At 44.0% G+C, this 22,119-nt stretch overlaps 1 protein-coding gene across 4 annotated transcripts in view; it reads left to right on the top strand.

Moving 5' to 3' along the window:
• Positions 1-20,147, top strand: part of TSPAN2 (tetraspanin 2) — a 37,988-nt gene extending 17,841 nt beyond the window's left edge. For 3 of the 4 annotated variants that reach the window (XM_031457876.2, XM_064488867.1, XM_064488868.1), the window contains exons 3-8: positions 8,944-9,041; positions 10,327-10,401; positions 11,705-11,803; positions 13,050-13,121; positions 16,176-16,259; positions 18,832-20,147. In XM_031457876.2, the coding sequence (XP_031313736.1) occupies positions 8,944-9,041; positions 10,327-10,401; positions 11,705-11,803; positions 13,050-13,121; positions 16,176-16,259; positions 18,832-18,897 (494 nt within the window). In that variant the 3' untranslated portion in view covers positions 18,898-20,147. Of the gene's footprint in view, positions 1-8,943; positions 9,042-10,326; positions 10,402-11,704; positions 11,804-13,049; positions 13,122-15,007; positions 15,296-16,175; positions 16,260-18,831 lie in introns of those variants that run through there. The other variant, XM_064488869.1, reaches the window with a different exon arrangement.
• Positions 20,148-22,119: the final 1,972 nt, after the last annotated feature.

The following is a 22,119-nucleotide window of genomic DNA, read 5'->3' as shown; positions in this document are numbered from 1 at the left end:
CTACAGATGTATAGGGAGGAAATGTTCAGCAATAAACAGCAGACAACAATCACGAGCATATGTTATGTGCTAATGAGTGGTATAGGCATGACCACTGAATTAAGAAGTGGGGCTGGCACCATGTCGGTTCATCGATTGTACTAAATATGCCACACTAATGAGGGATGTTGAGGGTAGAGGAGTATATATGTGTGGGTAGGGAGGGCTATATGTGAACTCTCTGTATTTTCTGCTCAATTCTGTTGTGAACCTGAAACTGCTCTAAAAGAATAAAGTCTATTTAAAAAAAAAAAAAGGAAAGAAATGGGGCTCTCAGGACAAGCCTCAAGGTGGTGAGTGCTTGAATGGGACCTTGGAGGACAGGTAGGTTTCAGATAGACCAAATTAGGGACAGCCTCATTCATGACTCTGAATTAGGTTAGCAAATACATGGTAGACAGCCACCATCCTTCCCTTGTCTGTGGCAGTTATGGCTAACTCTTCAGGATGCTCTTTTAGGGAAGTCTTCTTAACCTAGCTCTTCCCAGCTGTTTACAGTTGATGTTAAGGTTGAATGTTAATTTCTCTCCTTACTCTGAATTCAATAGTTTTGGTCCTAACAATGGGTCAGTCCCATTAAGACAGTGGAGGTCTTTTCCTCCTGAAATTCAAGCATGTAGGAGTTCAGGCTATTAGCATTCAGTCTGTCTACTGTTGTGCTGTGTTTACTGGAACCGTATTTATCTCATCTTCCTGTGGTATGACTCTCAAGACTTTCCACCCAAAGCTGCATTTGTGCCCTCAGATAGATGGGGAGGAGTCCACCTTAGTTATAACCAAAACAAGGGAAAACATCAACTGGTTCAGCTACAGTCTGACCTTCTCCTTCAAGTTTTTTGGCAAAACTAACAGCCTAAAACCCAACCACCTGCCAACCTCACCACCAAGTTTGAGGATGAAAGATTTAAATCTCTATAATACAATTTCTGATATTGAACTAGAAGTTTTCAGCAATAGTAAAAAAAAAGAAAAGAAAAGAAAGAAATTCAAAAAAACCATGAAGACCTGAGTTATGCGAAAAACTTTTAAAAAGCTATCTCCCTTTCAATGGTAATAAACATCTGGCTATCTAAAAATCTTTCCATGATTATTTCAGTTTTTGGATTTCAAAAAATGGTTTGGTTTCATACAAACACGGTTATGCGTTCAAGCAGAGGTGCCTCTATCCTTTCCATTTTCTTGTACGCACCTTCATTTGGGAAAACATACAACCTAGCCGTGGACACATCAGCCAGCATCTACAGTCCTGGGCTCTGGGGTGACACAAAGAAAGCATGAGAATTCTGTACCTGGCCCCATGTAACTTGCAGTCTATTTGAAAAGACTCACGGACAACAATTTTCATTAAAGCAGAAACTAGTGTGTAACTAAGGGCCAACTAAGTGTTATTCGCAGCTGGTGCGTCAGGGGTCATTCTAAACTAGCGAGGCAGGAAGGACGTGAGTTAGGTTTGAAGGACTGACCATAATCAGTGAAGAAGAGGAAGAACAGGGACTGCAGAGGTTTGGGGTAAGACTGCACATGGCGTGTCCCTGGAACAGCAGACAGCAGCCCCAGGCTGGGCAGAGGACGCTTTCCCTAGTGTGAAGGATTCAGACACCGTGGGAATTAAGACTAGAAATGTTGGGGAGGGAGGGAGGACAAATACAGAGGGCCTTGAATGACAGGGATAGTTAAGTTAATAAACAATAGGATAATTTAAGGTTGGGGGATGATATGACCTGCACTGCATTTTAAAGAGATGGTTCAGGAATGAGAGGGGAGTCGTCAGACAGAAAAAGACCAGGCTAGACTGTTGATACAGTCAGGGTCAGGCCTGAAGAAATAAGGGTATAGCCTATGGTGGTTACAGGAAGTGTGAAGAAGGGACAAAAAGGAAAGAAATATTATTAAGTGTTATTAAACATTGTTATTAAACATGGTTAAACTCAAGGAAAAGGAATCAAAACAGAAAAGATATGAGTGATGGACAGAGTCAAGCCTAGAAATCACAATTCATGGTTTTCAGAGTTACAGGAGGTCGGGACCCTGCGCAGAGAGAGGGGCGGGTACATGGAACCAAGGACGGGGAGCAGCCTGTCTGTGTTGCTCCAGAAGCAAAGCCCCGATAGCAATTTCACAGGTGTAGCTTTGGGTCCAACATAGGAACCCTTTTCAATGATTTGATAAATCAGAGAAACTGAGCAGACTTCTACAGAGGAAAATGATTTCTCGCATACCAAAAATTTTTAACCAAAAATCAGAATGGAGCATGGAGATTCCTGTGTAAAGCAGGAGGGTGAACTAGCGCTACACAGACCTTCCAGATCCCACTTCCTAATCTAAACGAAAGCAATCTGAACTGCCCAAGGTGCAAGAAATGCCGTCCGTTTATGGACATGCCTGTCAGGACTCTTTTCATCACAAGTCACAGAAACGTGACTCAAACTGTTTTGAGCAAAACAGAAATGTCTTGACTCACGTAACTGAAAAGCCCAGGAATAGCACTCATCTCAGGGACACAAGTGATGTGATAGGAATCCAGCCTGTAGCCATCTTTAGCTCTGTTTTCCTGTGGCTCCATTTTGGGGCAGGTTTCCCCTAAACGGGATAAAACAGCTGCCCACGGCTCTGGGCACCATCTCCCAGTAACCCCGGCAACAGTGGGACACTCACCTTTCATCCCAGGTGATCCAAACAAAGTCCTGGGCCGCCCTGTCACTGGCAGTCTTGGATTCAGTGCCGTTCCCGCACCAGTAATCGTGGCCAGCTGCTAGGGATGGGCTTGTTGGCTGAAGCCTGGGCTTCAACGCCTGCCTTGTAGCTGAGGTGAGTCGGCCCTCTCAGAACACGTGCACTGAGGGTGGAGGAGGTTCTTTCTCTAGTAGAGACGAAGAGGAAGTGAATTCTGGATAAGGAAAACAAGTCCACACTGCAGGGCCTGAATCCGTCTTCCCTGTTCTTGGGGGCCTGGGGCATGGATGTGGGTCTGCCCACCCTCAGATCTCCTTTCTCAGACACCCCCCCGCCCCTCCCTAAGTCAGCCCTTCAGTGGCTGGTGGGTGGAGGTGTTCATGGTCAGCACTCGAAATCCAGGGAATTGGGTTATTGCAGTCTTAGCACTAGACCGCATGAGGAAACCGAGGACTGTGGGGGAGTTGGGGGGTCAGGGGGTCGGCCGGCTGGCAGCTGGTTTTCCAGTTCTTCATGGTGGGGCTCAGCCCACAACCCGGGTCTGCCAACACCCAGGCCTGTGCTTGTTCTGTTCACCTTTGCCAACTCTAGAGAGTGCCAACAAGAAAAGGTCCTTGTGAAGCCAGGGACCCTTTCTCCACTTCAAATATTTCTTATAATATAAATAGAGCAAGGTACATTTTTGCAGAAACTGGTATTTCTTTTCTCAGTAAATGATTTTCCAAATAGGAAAGATACCAGTTCTCTAGCAATAAAACGAGAAGGAAAATACACCAGGATACCACTTTATGGACGCGCATAGCAAACAGTGTGAGGTCATAGGACTCTAAAGGAGGAGCAAACCCAGTGTTTGGAAAATCTCACTTCATGTCACAGCGTACTGTTCCCTGATCTGTGTATTTTCTTTTCAGAATAGGTTCCAGAGCAGTCAGCCCATTAAACTCTGGTCACCCCTCTGTTAAAGAGCTCTGGGGAACAGGCTTGGCACATTCAAGCGCTCTGAAGGAAACAGAGACTCTCACTGAGAGGGACCTCGGGAAGGCACGCGGTCCAGCTCCCTGCTTCGGGGCAGATGACTGCCAGACTTTGTAGGAGAAACCCTCCCACCCCAGGGGATGCTTTCCTTTCTGGGACCCTTGTTTTCTCCTCTTTGGTAATGGAGAGAAGGAAGGTCCCCTCTTATAATAAAGATCCAGAAGTGACTTCACAGCCAGGGGCACGGATAAAGAGGATCTGGCCATGAAGGGAGATGGAAATGAGGATGGGGGCCAGGGTAGTCAGACTGAGAGCTCCTGCCGCCTCTTCTCACGGACTGAGCTGATCCAGGGAGTCGTGTCCACTGGTCGCCAACATGGAGAAAGGAGAGACTGGCAAGGTGGAGCTGGCAGCACGAATGGCTGGGAGGTTTGGTGTTTCCCAGGCCCTCCTCATGTTAATCTCCTTCAGTGGGTTCCTGGGAGAAGCCCCCAATATCTTCCAGATTCCACCAACCTGCCCCTCGGCCTTCGTGTTACAGCTGGTCTCTGGGATTGCCCCTTGGTGGGTACAGACGCAGCAGGGGTCTTCTTTGCAGGAGTGCAGGTGGGGAGCGGTCCCCTCAGCCCTCAGAAGGCAGGAACACCTGAAGTCACGTCTGTGAGCGGACGGCAGAGGGCATCGGCGGGTTTCTCCACGAAGGGGCTGCCCGCAAGCTGCAGCCACTCACTCTCCGGGGTCACAGGCTGACTGCGGCTGTCCTTCCCTGTTGACTCCAGAGTCACAGAGCCTAGCTTTGATTGTGGCTGGATGTCAAGTGTGAGGAAAGCATTCCAGTGCTGAGTGTTGAGGGGCTGGCTTGCCTTTTTCAAACCTCGGAGTCACTCAGGTACTATGTTTTTAGTTCTTGGTTTTCAGTTGTACCTGAGATTTACAGTAGCTGCAGGACAAACGTGCTGTAGCTCACATTGTTGAGACAAATTCTCCAAAGCATGTTTACAAGAAGTTAACTAGCAGATAATTATTGCCATAGTGTGGATAACTAAACTGAGGAATAAGAGGATTCACCTGAAACCGCAGTTGGCAGGCCTGGATTTCTGGCTTCCAGCCCTGTGCTTTCAGAGGAAAACCCAGAAATCACCCGTGATAGAACTCTCAGGCCCTTTTCTCAAGGAAGAAGAAAAAGAACACTCTGGCCATTTATAAATCACAGAAGTAACAGGTTTCTAGCTAAGAGAGTTACCATGCTTCTGAGTTCCTACCAAAAATGCAGCTTAGGAGTTAGGGGGTGCACTGTGAGTAAATCCTGGGTTCAGTTCCAGTTTTGCCCCTCAATAGCTGTGCAGTCTTAGGTAAACTGCTTAATTCTCTGTGTCTCAGATTCCTCATGAATTCATATTCAGGGTTGATGTGAATATGAGACGATTTAACCAGTGAACGAGCTTGAGGGCAGCCCCTGTTGTACAGTGAGCCCTCAGTCAAAATTAGCCGTTACTAGCGCAGGGAGGGCGGGCTGAGGGGGTCAGCCTGCAGGAGGCACAATTACACGGGAGGGTGGGAGAGGGAAAGATAAAGGAGTGGTTTGGATGCCACGCAGTCAGAATGAGAGACTGGCTGGTAGCACTGAGGCTTCTCAAGCGGCAAGTTTGAGCTCACGCCTGTCACGTGCGCAGTACAGATGCTGCACGAAGCAGCTCAGGCACTGGGAGTTGTTACTCTCAGTGTCGAATGACCCCATGGCTAACACATGTGAAGCTCTTAGAGCAGCGTTGGATAACCACCAGCTGCTGCTGCTACCTGGAGAGGACCCAGGTCTTTACATTCCCCGTTAACTAAGTCCCATCCAATATTCTCAACGCGTATAGAATGATGTGCACCCAGGGCAAGTTGGGAGGAAGGGAAAGTTGCACAGAGGCAGAGAAAAATATTTTTAGATGAAAAACGATCATTGGCCGGATATGTAAAATCATCTGCTGCCAAAAAAGCACTGAAATTGATGACCATGCCACTATCCAGTCCCTAAAAGGGGAGCCGTTTTAAAATGAGTTGATGCAGACAAGGCTTCTGGGAGCTCTCCGTCTCCTTTCTGTGTTCAGTGATGCTTCTAGCTTAGGAAGAAGAACCTGAAACATAAGAAACAAGGGATGGAACTGCCAGGGCACTGGCGGTAGCGTGTCACCTGGAGATCACTGGCGTTGCTGGGCCCAGCTATTAATGATAAAAATGCAATTTCAAAGTGTTTTCTCCTTTTCAGATCAAGGAAAATAGGACTGGGAAAGCATGGGGGATTGGAAAATAGGTCATATGCTTGTCAGAAGGCTGCTGTGGGAGCAAGAGGGCTCTACAGAAACCATCTTAGAATTCAAATGTGACTGTCAATGAACATATTCATTCAACAGCTATGTTTTGGGGGCCAGATCAGAAAAAGGATAAGGTATCCTTGGAAGTTACAAGTGGCTTCGTGGTGTGCAGAGTATTACAACCAGATTTGGAACTGGAATCAGCAGGCCCAAGAAATTTGCCATGTGTAAAATTTCATCTGACTTTCCCTTCAGCTCCAACCAGCAGTGCCCATTTGGCACTGGGCTGAGTCACTTGGCCCCACATGCACACAGAGGCTTGCTGGGGAGAGGGCTCTGGGAATGCTGGGACAGTTTCAGGGTGTTTGCTGCGAGCGCTGCAATTCTGACAGCCCAAGAATGGACTATTATACAAATAAAGGAATTTTCTTGGGGAGCTCTTTTTGGCCAAGGAACAGAGTGAGCTGGTTTGCAGTGGGGAGCATCTCTGTCCTCCTCAGCACCAGGTGTCTTGGTTTACTGTACCCCCACCTCCTCAGGAGTAACCCTCCTTCCTAGATTCCACACTCTCAGGAGCCCTTCTGCAGGGCACACAGCCATGTCCTCACCTGCCTGACTATGAGAGAGCCTAGCCCTGTGGCAGCGTCTTTGGATGCTTGTTGAGAGGTATTCCAGGCATGTACCTCTAAGCAAAGATGGGTGACAGCAGACAGAACTTCAGATTTGATCTGCTCTCTCTTTATCCTCTTATCCAACAAACACTGATCAAGAATTCTGTGTTGTGCCTGGCATTATTCTAAGTAGGGTGAATAAGGTTTGCTTGTGGACTTAACATCTGCAGAGAAAGACATGCATGAGAACCCACAAAGGCACAACATGGAAGAGCAGGCAGGTCAGATCCTGGTGGATTCCCACGTGGCTGGAGTGTGGGATGGATAAGGGTCCCAGCGGGTCTAGTCTCTGGGCTGTGACTCCAAGCAGGATCTGCAGGCTGCATCATGTAGCAAAGGGGAGATAATGAATGTTGTAAGCAGGAAATAAACATGCTAAGGTGGCCCACCCCTGAGACATTCTGTGAGGGAACATTACCAGTGGGGTGGGAATGGGAGCTCCGGGCCTGTGTGTCCTGCCTGGAACCTTCCTGCCTCTGACCCTCGTTAGTAAAACAGAAATGCATATAATACTTGCCTTACTTAGTGGGGATGTTTTGACAAGCCAAGGAGATGATAGAAACTCAAGAGCTTTGAAAAATAAAGAAAATTTTTTTAACGTTAAGGTGTTTGGGCAGTGGGGCCAACAATAGTATTATTTTTAATATAGTATCACTTCTCGTTACCACATCCATTCCCTATGGGTTTTTTTGTTTTGTTTTGTTTTTTCGGGTTTTTTTTTTTTTCTTTTTTAAAAAAAAAAAAAGGGGAAGGAAGTGGCAGAGCCTGCATAGCAGGAAATAAATAAATACCTGTCTCAGGAGCTGGGAGCAGCAGGGCTTCCCTGACCCTGAGAAGGTCCCCAAAGCAGCCTGGGTGGTACAGGAAGCCAAGCAGCCTGGCCCGCTGCCCGCTCTGGCAGAACAGAGTCTGCCCACAAACCACCATCAGCACCAGAGGGTTCCCGGAGGCACCCTGCAGGCCAGCCCCAGGGTTTCCCCGCAGAGGTGGGGCCAGCTCCCCTCCCTCTCCTGAATGGGAGTGGTTTCCAGGTGACTCAGATGAAAAATGCTGAAAATAGCGGCGATTAGCGTTATTCTAAGCAAGTCTAGTGCCAGGCCCCATGTTGTGTTCTAACTTATCTCAGGATCAGAAAAGGAAATACAGAGACGGCTTGGCTTGATTTCCCTCAGAACAAGAACATGACGTTTCTGCCCTTTTCTTTCTCCGTAAGAACGGCTGTTCCTGTGGCTTGACTTGGGAACTAAGTGAAATTACCACCACATTAAGGCTGCTGTTACTGTTACAGAGGAGGGTGGGGTGATGGTGATGAGCTGGCTTTAGGGGCATATGGGTGTTTTATCCCAGTTCTATGATCTTGGGCAAATCACTTAACCTTTTGGGGGCCCGGTTCCTCTGTCTAAAAAATAGAGATAATAATGGTACCTGCTTCATGAAGATTAAACTAACAAATCTGTACTAGGTGGTTAGAACAGTGACTGGAAAAAATTAGCCCTTAATAAATGCAGCCAATGTGATATTGATAATAACATTATTTGGTGTATATTACCTTATTACCTCCACTTACTGGCTAATTGGCTGTTTTCTCGTAGCTTAACAACCTTGCCCATGTCCACGGTATATGCAATTGCCCTCTACAGTTTATAATTCACACAAAATCTTACTGCCTTACTGCTGTGTCCTCCCCTCCTCTCCTTAACCAGAAGCCCCCCTCTTCTGTCCCCGCTTCCCTGCTTCCCCATCTGTGCCTGGGCAGATCATCCACCCCCTTTCCCTTCCAGACACTTTGTCCTCACAGATGGAGACAGCCACTAATTTCAGAGTGTCACGAGAGGCCACAGGGCTCCTGAGGCATGGGTTTGAATCCCAGCTCTGACACTGGCTGCTCACCACCCTGGGCTCAATTCCATCAACTTCATGTGGATGGTACTAACACCCACTTTATAGGGCTGGTGGAAATCTGAAAGGTTATGTGCCTGGCATGTAGGAACAGATGTGGTTTCCAATCCTTGCTGGTTGTGTGACCCTGAGCAGGGCTTCCCCTCTCTAAGCATGGGCTTTCTTTGTTCCCTGGGGATCATAGTAAGCCCCTCCCCCTCAGGATCCTTGTGCAGGTTAAGTCAGGTGTATGAAGCACTCAGCAAGCATTCCACAAGGGTTACCATTATAGCATTAACAACCAAACGCTCTGCTGGGTGGGAGCCCTGGGGCAGTGGCTAGCGCTGGTGTTCAGGGAAAGAGCAGACCCAGAGTGGTCAGTGTCTTCTCTGGTCTCTTCCCTGCAGGGCTCTATGTGCTGGTTGGAGCAGGGGCCCTGATGATGGCCGTGGGCTTTTTCGGGTGCTGCGGAGCCATGCGAGAGTCGCAGTGTGTTCTTGGATCTGTAAGTGGGACATGGCGGGAGGGACTTGGTTTTAAGGGAGCTGGACGACTGGCCTCCAGCGCCAGCCAGCTCCTCAGACCCACTGGGACTAGAACTCACTCCCTTTCCCTGAGTCTTGCTTTCTCTGTCTCTTGCATAAGAATAATATTATCTTTGTCCCTATCTCAATGGAAAGTGGGAAAAAAAATTAGGTCATTAGTTACGAAGATGTCTGGGAGGAAAATGCCTGATAATGTTTCACAGTGAAGGAGGCAGCTGCAAGATCCTTACAGCCAAGGAAGTGCCGTTACCTGCAAGAAAAGCGTCGCTGTTTGAGATCTGTAACTTGACCAAGCACCCCTATTCTGGTTTATTTTAACAAGCAGCCTCTGTTTAAAAGAGAAAAGAAAAGAAAAGAAAAAAGAAATAATTTCAGTCAAATGTTATACACCCAGGGCCAGTATGACCGAAGGAAGAAGAGGGGCGGGAAGAAAGGTTTTGTGTTTCTCCATGAGGAGTCGGGAACGGCAGTTTTATCAGCCAGCCTCTCCTTGCTCACTGCCGTCTTTGCTGTTTTAACTGTGGCTGCTTCTTTTGATCTTTTGCTGTGTAAGTTTCCCAAGTTTTCCATTCTTTCTCTTTCCCCTCTTGGGGAGCATCTCATGTCTTATTTATCACTGAACTTAGTTTGATCAGAGCAGACCCAAGAGACCAGAACAGAAATCCGTCTAGAAGGACACCCTTCACCTCCACCCTCTTTCACCTCAGAGAAGCCTGCCAGATCACGCAGCCTCAGCTCACACCCTCCCCAAACCCAGGCACCACCAGTCACACTCCGTCTCCTAGTCCTATTTTATATCTTTATAGAACCTCTTTTGTTCATCAAGTATTCACTGAACGTACGGACCCCAGGCACAGTTCTAGGAAGTGGGATTTCTATATCACTATCTGAAATTATCTTACCCACTTTTTTATTGCTTGCTTACTTATCATAGCTTCCCCTTTCTGCTGTGAGGTCCATGGTCGCAGAAACACTGAGATCTTATCTCTTTCACCACTGCATACCCAGCACCATGGGCAGTACCTGGCTCAGAGCAAATGCTTGGTAAACAATTGCTGAATGAATTAATGAGTGAATGAATGAGTGAACAAACTGCAAGCAGCCTAAGGGGCCAAACGCTTCCTGCTAGAGCCGTTCAGACTAATAACCTTGCCCAATGTTTTGCAAATGGAACTAGAATCAAAGAGGTTAAATAAACTGAAAAGGTATTGAATTAATGAAGTTTGTATTTTCTCTTCTCTACAGTTTTTCACCTGCCTGCTGGTGATATTCGCTGCTGAAGTAACCACTGGAGTATTTGCTTTTATAGGCAAGGAAGTAGTAAGTAAATATTACTTAAAGTTGCTTTTTAATAATGGTTAAAGTGTACTCTTTATGGCAAAGCATATGAGAATATTGATACCCACAAAGATATGACAAAACCGAATAACCCCGTCAAGTATCATTTACATAGAGCTTTTTAACCTAGAAGTATGGTGTGCAGTTGAGCACATGTGTGTATGCGTGTCCATGCATTTATGTGCACACGTATTTCTGGGGAGATAGTTCATAGCTTTCATTAGATTTATAAAGGGATCTATGGGGTTTTTTGTTTTTAAAAAAAGTATCTCTAATTTAAAATGATCACGTTTGGAATGTGGTGGGAGTTGGACTGCAAACATGAGAGAGAAGGATGGGGAAGAACACAAATTCTCTTCCTTTATTAGCCTGCCCTTCATCCTTAGGGTTTGGCCTGGACAGAGGCCAGGTCCTCCTCAAAGACTACAGCCTGCCCCCTGGGCACTGGTGAAGCCAGTTTGTTTGGATTTGTGCTCAAACTGTAGGTGTGCAGAACAGGTGATCAGGAGAACCCACAGAGGAAGTGGCCTTTTTAGCTTTAAACACACAGTAGGAAAAAAAAAAAGGAGTGAAATGGAAAAGGAGGAAGAATGGAATCTTAAGTTTACTGTATTTCACATAAATTCGTGTCTTATCAATATTGTGTTTATGAACTTATTTTAGATTTTTTAAATGTTAAACATGTATAATAAGTAAATATCACCCTCTTTGGAATTTTTCTAAAGTAGCTGTTACGCTTGTAGGTTAGAGGAATTGGATCTTATGACTTCTTGAGATTCTATGGATTTGGAGTTACGTGCTGCTGAATATAGTTGAATGATGAAGCAGTTTTCCTTGGTCATGAACACCTTTTAAACCATGCCATGAAAAGAGCCGAGTACTTGTAACCAGTGCAGTCCCAGGCATACATGGGTTCCTTCCCTGGCTGTACATCAAAATCACCTGGATGGTGTCCAGGAATCTGGGCTTCAGGGACTGCTGATGTTCATTCAGGTCTGTTCATTCAGTGGTGGAGAACCTCCACCACTTTAAGAAACCTTCCTTCCTATAAGAAATTATTCTTGGTTAGTCTATCCTTCCATTTCAAAAGCATCTTAGAAACTCCAGAATCTATAATCTGTTTCATATATGCAGAATTGTCTTAAAATACAGATAAACATATAGAAAGGCCATATTTTTGAAGGGTAGGGAAGAGGGGCTTTTTCTTGATGAAAGGAGAACATTTGAAACTTCACACTCATGTCCCCTCATTTTCCTGCTTGTTTGTTTGTTTGTTTGTTTTCAGGCTGTTCGACATGTTCAGACCATGTATGAAGAGGCTTATAACGATTACCTTAGAGACAGGGAAAAGGGAAATGGAACTCTCATTACCTTCCACTCAACAGTAAGTGACATTACTTCTTCCTTAAAGTCACATCTTCTAAAGATTATGCATGAGTCAGTTTCTCTCTAATGACCTGGATTAAAAATAAGAATAAACTGAGTGAGGTCAAGCAGCAGCGCTGTATTTCAGCCCTTGTGGGCGCCACGACTTGCATTAAGTGTAGAACCTAGAAGAGAAAGAGGCCTGACTCAGAGCAGACAAGTGGAAGTCACGACATGAGCCCCAAAAGACAAAAGAGCACAAACAAGAAACTGAGAAAGCAGCCCAGGTAAACATCAGGTTCTTTTAAGGGTTGCCTTGTGGTGTAACGGAAACAACTGTGACCTTCAAGTCAGAAAAGCTTATCTCTAGCTGCAGCTCTGCCATGGAACAGCTTTGGGACCTGGAGCAAGTTCCTTGCCTCCCTGATCCTCACTCAGCCCCCTCATTTGTAAAATGAAGGGGCACGTAAGACAGGCATGCTCCTTTTCTCCTGCAACGTGCTCTGAGAACGTGCTGTCACTGCAGTGCTCCCAGCTACAGGCAGTTCATCAGGGAGCGCTTCCAGGGGAGATGGGCCAGGCCAGAGTCATCCTGACTTCTCAACCACTGTGATAAGGAGAAGTAGCTCTGAACTCCTAGCCAAGGGTTTTCAGGTAGCCCAGTTCCTGTCTGTCACACGTCTGTCCTGGAAGGTGCCAAACATTTATCCCAGATGCCAAACATTTATCCCATTCCACCTGAGCTGCCCCAAGGATGTCAAGCAGCACACAGGTTTCTTCATCTTTGAAGAGCCCGAAGGCAGACCACCTGTTGGCTGGCCAGTCTTCAAGCTCCGGTCTTTTAGTCCGTGGGCTTTACTGTGGCTAGTCTCCTCTTTGTCCCCAGTTAATGAGCCCTTCCTGAGCTCATTATAAAACTTCAGCTACTCAGCAAGGCTCAAAGAAAGAATGTAAAACCCACCCAATTCCTGTCTAAAACCCAGCAGTTTACACAGACACCGTCAGCGAGCTTCTTGCCTTGCTTAGGGTGCCTTGAGTCCCTTCCTATCATAAAACTTGGGCGATTTTGGTGAAGTCATTTTCTTGTTCTGCCAGCACAACTGTGTGACTCTTCACTCTCTCTCCAGAATGGCTGTTTGGGTTGCAGTGATGGGCCTCAGAGCTGCCTTGCAGCCTCAGCACCCCTCGTCCTTAGCAGAGATACCCAGATTCGTAGCTGCTGCTTCTCCCTCCTGTGTCCTAAAAGTTCTTTTCTGCCTCTCTAGTTTCAGTGCTGTGGAAAAGAAAGCTCTGAACAGGTCCAACTCACTTGCCCAAAGGAGCTCCTAGGACACAAGGTAAGCCTCTCCACCGGGTTCTATCCTGCTTGTGTGTAAGATGGCTCTTGCCCTTGGGCGGAAGGTGTGGTTGTAGAAGACCCTCTGCCAGGGGCTTCTGTGCCTCAGCTTTATTCTATGTAGAATAAGCGAAGCAACGCTGAGCCCCAGTCTCCTGGCTCCCTGGGGAATAATGGTGTGCCGACTTGCCAGTCACGATGTAGATACAATGGCATTAATTAACCACACCAGGGCCAGAGGGCTGCATGCCAAGAATGTTGCCCCACAACCCCTCCATGGGTGTCATGGCACTGATAAGTGCTTCTTTTATTAAGTTCTGCATGTCGGGCACTATGCCAGGTTCTGAAAACCCTAAAGTGAAAAACACGGTCCCTGCCTCAGTGGCCTCACAGTCTAGTCACGGGAGACAGTGCTGTGCCTGAAGTCTGCACAGAGTATAGTGGAGATACAGTGGAGTTAGGGAAGCTTGACAGAGGATGGGATCCCTGAGCTGAGTTTTGACAAAAGAAGGTCATTCCAGGCCCAGAAAGCAGCAGGAACAGCAGCATGGCAGTATTAAACTCCAGGACAGCTGGAAAGGAGGGAGTGAAGAGGGAATAGTTAGAGGCATTTTTGGAGAGGCAGGTAAAGGCATGATTTTACACCTGGAAGTTTGGGGAAGCTGTTGCTTTTAGCAGAGGATTAAAATAATCTGTTTTGCATTGTAGAAGGAGCACTCAGGCTGCTGGGTGTGGAAGGCAGGACAGAAGGGTGGAGTCAATGGAGGGAGGCCGCTTAGGTGGCATTTGTAGTCACCCTGGGCAGAGAGGATGAGGGGCTAAAAGCAAGTCACAAACAGTGGGGAGGGAGAGAAAGCGACAGATTCAGAGATGTCGAGGGGTGGAATCAACAGGCCTGGGCGACTGATAGGGTGTGTGTGGGAGGTGTAAGGCAGGAAGCCGGGACTTCGGGCAGAGCAGGTAGGTAGAAGCTCTACTTGCTGAGGGAGGTGACTATAGGGAAACGAGCAGAAGGCAGCTTCAGTTTCGGTCAAGTTTGCACTTTAGGTGCCTGTGGGGCTTACAGGTAACCTGAGCTGAAGACATGGGAGTAGGAATCCCAGCATATAGGTGGTAGCTGAAGCTTAGGAGCGGATGGGAACACCCAGGGGAAGAATGTAGAGTAAGGAAGGAGGTGGGCTAAAATGCTGTCATTTAAGGAGTAAGCTGAGGACAAGAAGCCAGAACTAGACTGTGAAGGAGGAGTCAGAGTCAGGGAGAGTCCAAAGCCAGTGGCTCCTGGGAAGGAGATGATTTGTCCATAAAGTCAAATGCTGAGAAGAGGACAAGGAAATGAAGGCTGGAAGTAAAGGTTTGGATTTGGTGCTTAGAAGATTCTTAGGACGTTTGCCATGCAATTTCGATGAAGCAGTTGGAAAGGCACAGGAACAATGTGGGAAATGAGAGAAACATGAGAATGTGGGGACAATGATAAGAAGAAAACATGTCTTCTTGTCTCCATACCTACCACACCGTTCCCATGACTGATGCGGGTAGATGCTCAAGAAATATTTGTTGAGTGAATGAATGGTGAATGAATGAAGTATGATAGGAGATGTTGTTAGCTAGATATGAGCAGAGAAAGGGGGACACAGACCAAATGGCAGGAATTGGGCAGAAAGGAAGGGCACAGGCCAAATGCAGGAAACCACACATCATGTAAGCAGCAGGGATCCTTGGGTAGAGAAAGAAAAGCAGGAACCTTGGGGCTGATAAGGGATCATGCCTTTTGGAATGACAAGTGGCCTGGAGAAGAACAAAGAAAGGTGAGAAAAGGCAGGAATTTCTAGTGTCCGAATGTAACCTTTTGCTCATTATGCTCTCGTTTCAATAAAATTACCCTTGCAGATCAGAAGTGCCCATCATGCACCGACGCCATGACACTTCCGATCCAGACTAAATAAGGACAAAAATCCCTCCTCCCTTTGGGAAGGTGGAGTTGGGATGATAATCAGGGAATACGACCCCAAACCCTTCCCTCCCCAATAAATATTCCACCCATTCATTTTTACACCCTATGTAACTAACTTGCCAAAGAAACTCAGGGCAGCTGCTCACCTGAGCCTGCCCGCTCTCCCCTGAGAGTGTACTATCCACCCTTTAATAAATCCTCACTTTACCTTTTTTAACCTCTAAGTCTTGTCTCTGAATTCTTTCTTGGATGGGACAAGAACCTGGAACACGGGCTGCATCTATCGGCAACAATGTGAGGACAGTGGTGGGAGTTTCATCTAGCTTAAGTGGATATCAGAGACAGCTGACTAGTGACAAGTAAAAAGACCTGAGTAGCCTAAGGACAAAATTGGGTTGAGATAACACCTCTGTACTTAAGAGGACCAAACAGAAGCTGGAGAAGCTAATTACCATTACAAGTGATCTGTTCTGCCACCTGTCCAGTTTGCCCCCATCCATGAATGTTCTCTGAACCTGCCCTGCACAGGTCTCCATGGAGCCCAGATGAAAGAATAGGGCCACGCAGCCCAGCCACCATAGAAGAGAACAGTCTTCTAGCTCCCGACACTCGGCTTTCCTTTGTTAAATTTGAACCTGTACAGATTTTATAGCTTCTTACTAAGTGATGCATACCTTACATAGTAAATTGGACCAAGTATGTAGAAAGTCTTTTAAACTATACAGGACAACCCAAAAGCAAGGGGCTATTATTTGGAGGATATTTTACTTATTTTTTATTTGCTGAAAGTAGGAAAAGGCTCCAAATTTTTAAATGCCTCAGGTCCCAGAATAGCTTCCTCCAGCTAGGTTTCAGGGCTTTGAAGCAGCCATTGGCCTAAATAGGAAAATTCCACCAAAAGGAGAGGATTATAATTTTTTCCCAAACTACATTTTGCTTCAGATTTATCAGAATGATATCTAGGAGGAATGGTTTAAATATGAGCAGAAGCTGACATGGGTTAACTCTCACAGGATGCTCTGTAGGGAAGAAAAGGGTTGGATTTGGGTGGTAATTCACATGTTCCATCAGCTGTTACTCCTCACTTTTTCTTTTCCAAAACAGAACTGCATTGAAGAAATTGAGACCATAATCAGCGTTAAGCTCCAGCTCATCGGAATTGTTGGTATTGGAATTGCAGGTCTTACGGTGAGAAAGTTCCAGAGTGTAACTTCTTCACCCTCTAAGAAGGCTTGAACCTTTGTATCTTATTTCTTTTCAAGTGTGATATGGCACTATCTTAAAGGAGAGATTTCTCATAAAAGACAAAGATGTGTGTTGACAGGACATCCAAGAACAAAGCTAACTAGCTACATCAATACTTAGCTCTACAAACTATGATAAATTTCAATTTTAAACTAATTATGGCTTTGAGTTTATCATTGCAATAACTTCCCATTTTAAGGCCACCAAGCTTATACTAGACAAGTGATTTTTAATTCTGGGTCTTTTACTTGTTAGAAATTTAAAATAACATACCAGGTTAACCTCTCTCACCTGTGACTTGCAGAGGCGGCACAACGCAAGGATTAATAGTGCGAGCTCTGGCATCACGCTGTCTGGATTCAGCTCCAAGCTCCACTACTTAGAAGCCCCGGGATCATGGGGAAGTTTCTTAATTTCTCTACACCCCAGTTCCCTCATCTGTAAAATGGGGGTTTTAATGTACCAACTTCACAAGATTGTTGCAAAACTTAAGTGGGATAATACATATAAAGTATTCTTAGGAATTAATTCATATGAAGTGTCTGAAACATAGCACTCAATAAATGCTAGCTCTGTATATAATCTGAGTGTTCCCAAACCCAGAACCCAAGCAAAAGGAATAGCATAAAAGTGTGAAGCATAGTGTGTCCACACACCTGCAGATGGCTCCATACTTCTAAAGTACAAAAGAAGAGTGTGCAAGAGTTGATGGGGAAGAAGGCTATGGTAGGAGAAGCAAGAGGTGACACTGGAAAGGGTTGTGAGAGTCCACATAATTGAGGTCTTTTGTGTGTGTGCCCTTTTGAGAGGTTGGGCTTCATTTTTAATGTAGAGGGGAGCCACCCGGGTTTGAAAGGAACTGTAGTGTAGTGTGGAGGTAAAGTTGGAGGGGAGCAAGACTGGAGTCAGGTAGGCCGGTAAAGAGGTGATTTCCATTGTCCAGGGGGCGAGTGATAATAGCTAATGCTAAGGTAGTACTTACCCTCAACTCCTCCTGTGTAGATTAATTCATGGCCTAAGTTGAGGCGGAAGCAATGGGAATTGTGAGGAAATCAATGAATTGGCAGTTCTCAGGAGTCTTCTTTCCTCCTTTCTGTATCTAGAGCACAGAGGGGTGGGGCAGTGGATGAAAAGGACCTCCCAATCCAGGGACTTCTCTCAGGCCCTCCCCACCTGCCCTGGGGCTAGCCCAACGGTCATTCTGCGGCTTCCCAGGGACAGTTCTGAGGAGGAGGATTTGAAAAATTTCTGCATAACAGAGCTATCAAATAGAGCCTCCCAATAATTCCGCAGTCTCAAGAAATGAGCATTGTAGAAGTGGTCACCCCTGACTCAGGACAGTGGCAGGATAAGGCTGAAAAAGTTTCTTTCTGAGGAGATCCAACCAGGATGAAGTAGGGGTTGCATCCAACCTTACAACCATGAAAAGGGGACATGACCTCTGTTGGCCATCTCGAATCAGCACCCGAGTTTCTTCTCTAATTCTTTTCTTCGTACGGTAAGAGTTGCACAGTATAATCAGTTAGCAAAATGTCCATTAGGTGTCTCCCCTGCCACACACTGGTACTGAGCTCTCTCAGCCAGAAGCTTGGAGCCCTGCTTCTGGCTGTTCCCTTACTTAAATCTACTCTTTCCCTTCCAAAATAACTGACAGTACATGCCTTTTAAAATTCAGCATTTACAGAGCCTAGTCTGATGTAGGATGGGGTTGAAGAGAGAGCACAAGAGTTATGGTACTGATTTCTTTAAACAAACACTGACAGTAGTTTATGAACATTGCACCTATAGAGAGCGTAGCACAGGCCCTGCAAAATTGCAGGGGAAATGCCTGAGGACGAGAAGGATCTTTTGGCATGCTTCTGTTCAAACCATTTAAAGTGGTCATTAATCAATTGCCAAGTATTTGCCTTCTCAAAGAAGTATCCAAGAGGTAGATGTCAGTAATACCATAGCTCAAACACCTCAGCTTATGCTTTGGTAAAACTACTGAGTTAAATAATGAAGTATCATTTGCACTTAAAAATGGATCAGGAATGGAGAGATGCTCTACTTTTTAAAATGTGGTCACTGTTGCAAAAATTCCAACAATAGAAAACTATTTAGACCACAAGTGTATTTAAACAGCTAGTGGTTATGAAGATATTTTCCAAAGTAAATATATAAATGAGATCTGGAATTAACCTGAAATGTAAAATTCCAAAACTAATAGGGTATTAGTCTTTTATAATTATAAAGAACTGTTTATAAGCTAGAAATAGAGCCCTTTTCTTAAAATAGAGCCTTGTTATTTTTTAACAATAATAAAATAGGAATGTATTTTAAGCAAAGTTAATGGAATTCTTTAACCAGTAGCCATAATTAAGTAGCATATATAAAAGTGCCATTTATAACCAGTAATTATTGATTATAATTATTTGTTAATATGAGTTAGATATCCAAGCAGTTTGCTGAACTTTTTTTTCCCTCCAATTTTCATCATCTGAAAGTCATTAACAAGTGGTTCCTTCTGTTTCAGATCTTTGGCATGATATTCAGCATGGTCCTTTGCTGTGCGATACGAAATTCACGAGATGTGATATGAAGCTACTTCTACGTGAAAATTGCAACCTAGAGCATACAAATGTCACAGGAGCTGTCTCCTGGCTCACTTTTAATATTCAAAGGACATTAGGATCTAAAATAATTTGCTGTTAATTGTACATTTGCACATGTATGAATGTTTGGCTTGTTACTGGTTTACCCCCTTGAGTGAATGCCTATGTATGTTGACTGAGCGCATATTCATGTGTGATCTGCGTGTTTCTGGTATATGCATTGTACATAATGAAATCTGTTTGCAAGGAATTCCTGATTCTTGTTATGTGAGAGAAACAACCTATTTAACTCAGAAAAATATAAAAAAACTTTGATAAACTTAAAAAACTTGGTTACTTAGAAAAAATGATAATGGGTCAGTTTCTTAGACTCTAGCCATAGGAAGTTCGATACGGAGAATTCAGGGATTTCTAGTTAACAGAAGCAATAAGCTACAGGAATTGAGAGATCATGGTGCAATGTTAAAAGTGACTGTGTTTGGGTTAGGTGTAAGGGTTTCCTGGCATTTTTTTATATATGTACTCTCCCCAGAACAGTAAACCACATTTAGAACTAAACACATCTATAAAACTAAATATAGCATGGAAAATCTAATTTGAATAAGTCATACTTTCCTAGTATTTAAAAACAAAAAACCTCGCTCTGGAAAGAGTGTCACACAGACAATCATGTGCCCTATAAAACTGAGTGTTTTTAAGACTAAAAAAAAAAATTTTAAGAAATTTTTAAGGAAATATTTTTGTTCATATATAAAGACATTTAAATATCTCTTTATTGCTTTCTTTTTCTGACTCTGCTCTGAACTACTGCAACCCTCACATCCACAAAAGGGCTTTTATATCAAAACTTCTGTGTTTCTCCAGATGTAAGCATAAAAGACTAAAAGCAAGAAATCTGGCAGTTGCAAATTGTGGGATAGAGAATTTTTACTGGCATTGTATCTTTGAAATACCTCATAACTTGAGTTTACATATTTTCCTAATTTGGGGGGGGGGCAGTTCTTATTTATTCACCTAGAGAATTCTTTTTTACAGATTAAGAATTACAGTTTTTGCCACTTAATATATTATATCATGAGCATCCTTGGCCAAACTAAAATAAAGAAAAACATTCTCTCCTAGTTTTGTGCACACAACAGAGACAAGCTAAGGAAACAAAAATACACGTACACACACAACAGAAATATGTTCTTTTTTGTGCAAGTTTCCTATAAAAATAAAATGTTCATGTTCTTTATGGTCTTGATGCTTCATTTTAGGTTATGTAATTCCAAATTTACAATCTAAATTGACATATCTGTCCATTTTTAACAACTTGGTTCATTTAGTAAATCACGGAGCTTTTTTAAAATTACATTTTAAACGGCCACACAAAAGTGAAAGTATGGGAGACTTTGGAAACCCTCAAGTAAGTTTGTACTCATGTGAGAACACAAGTCTTGGGGTTTGAACTAAAGGAAAGTGTGCACTCCCAAGGAAGTTTTACAAAATATTTTGCTGGGAAGACTGAACCATTTGAAATAATCTTACTCCCACAGAGAACCACATTTCTCCTGCCGCACTCGCTACTACTACTAACTCTGGAGAAAGCTTTCCTGAAAAAAAAAAAAAAAAAAGTCAGATTGAAATCAAGCTAAAAATTTAATTGTATATGGCTACTTTACTGTATCTATAGCTAACAGAAAGATTATTTTAAGAAAATCACTTCATGAAATAGATGTTTCTACCCTGGTAGTTGAGAAATAGAGCCTTTTAAGCAAAGAACAAGCAGCCTGTCTCTCTTGGTGACTAGTTCATCTGTCTGCAGGAAGGCAGGACACAGGCCTAAGGGCATACTTAGTTTTCTTCCAGCTCAGAATCATCTGGGATTCAACAAAAGTGAGTTTCATTCTATATCTGAATTAACCTTAAAGAAGCCTCCACTAGTTAATACTGGAAGAGTAAAGATCTGTTCCGTAAATGATTAAAGTTCACCTTCTGGGAGTAATTTTTCTAAAATATGTGCCATGAATAAAATTAGAGAATTTCACCTCTGAGTGAGGGTAGATATCTATATATACATCCGGAGTCTATATACATACATCTTGAATATATACACATATATAAACCTGAATAAATGTATACATGTGTATACATACACCCGTATACATATATGTGTACGTATATATAAACACATGTATAAATTTTTGGTTATGTCTATTTACCTAAATTAATTTGAGATCAGACCCAAAGATTTTCCTTAAATGTAGGATGCCAAGGCACTGAATTAAAACTTCTTGATGAAATATTTTAAGTTATTTTAAATTAAAATTTTTATGTACTAGAATTGCTTGTTTGAGGTACCTTAAAATCTGGTTATATTTTTACACACACCTTCACATGACTTATCTAAATGTCAAACTACCAATCAACCCAAACAATATGATGACAAAGGAAAAGAATCGTAACCTTTCTATAATGTTACTACTGAGAGCTGTACTTAAAAGCAACACTCTAACAAGGTTATAGCATATACTTATATTTCAAATATTATTTCACCCAAATTGTGCCTCTCTGCCCCATAGTAGCTCCTTTGTTATCCATGGTACAACCTGGAAAACTGCACATTGATACAAAGGCCAGTGTAACCCACATGCAGTCATCAACGATAGGTGCCCTCCTTTCCCCTGTGAGCACCGCCAACAGGCTTGGCTTGATGAGTCTGAGGCTTGTGGGAAGACGGCAGTAAAGCAGATAGCATATTTTCCCTTCTGAAGTAAGACTAAAAGGAAGAGACACCCTCCATGTCACGGGTAAAATATGGTTTCCATGGCCCTAAGGGCAGCCATTGAGTATTCAGGAGGTGCACCCCAGCTTTCCTTGTTCACTGCTGTCTTGAAATCCCCTTTGAACACCAGTCCTTCAATTTCAACAGCCCCGTTTTCCCCACCCCTAAGAGGGAGTACTCAGAGACACCTGAAGCTAGTCACTTAACTACATCATCTTAGTTTGGACTCACCAAAATCAAATTTGCATTAAGGTATATTTTAAGAGGGACAAAAGGCTTCTATTTTCTTTCAATATTTTTTTCTATAAAATTCACCTGTGAGATGTAATATGTGGGTGAATTTTGAAAGGTAAAAAGACTATACCAATGCAAAGTGTTATTATTCATCATTTTGCTGTTATTCTCATTTTAACAACAAAGACTAATTTTCAGGAATCCACTA

Source organism: Camelus dromedarius, chromosome 9, assembly GCF_036321535.1.
Source record: "Camelus dromedarius isolate mCamDro1 chromosome 9, mCamDro1.pat, whole genome shotgun sequence".
In the NCBI taxonomy this organism is placed as follows: Eukaryota; Metazoa; Chordata; class Mammalia; order Artiodactyla; family Camelidae; genus Camelus; species Camelus dromedarius.
This window is presented reverse-complemented; position numbering and strand designations above follow the sequence as displayed.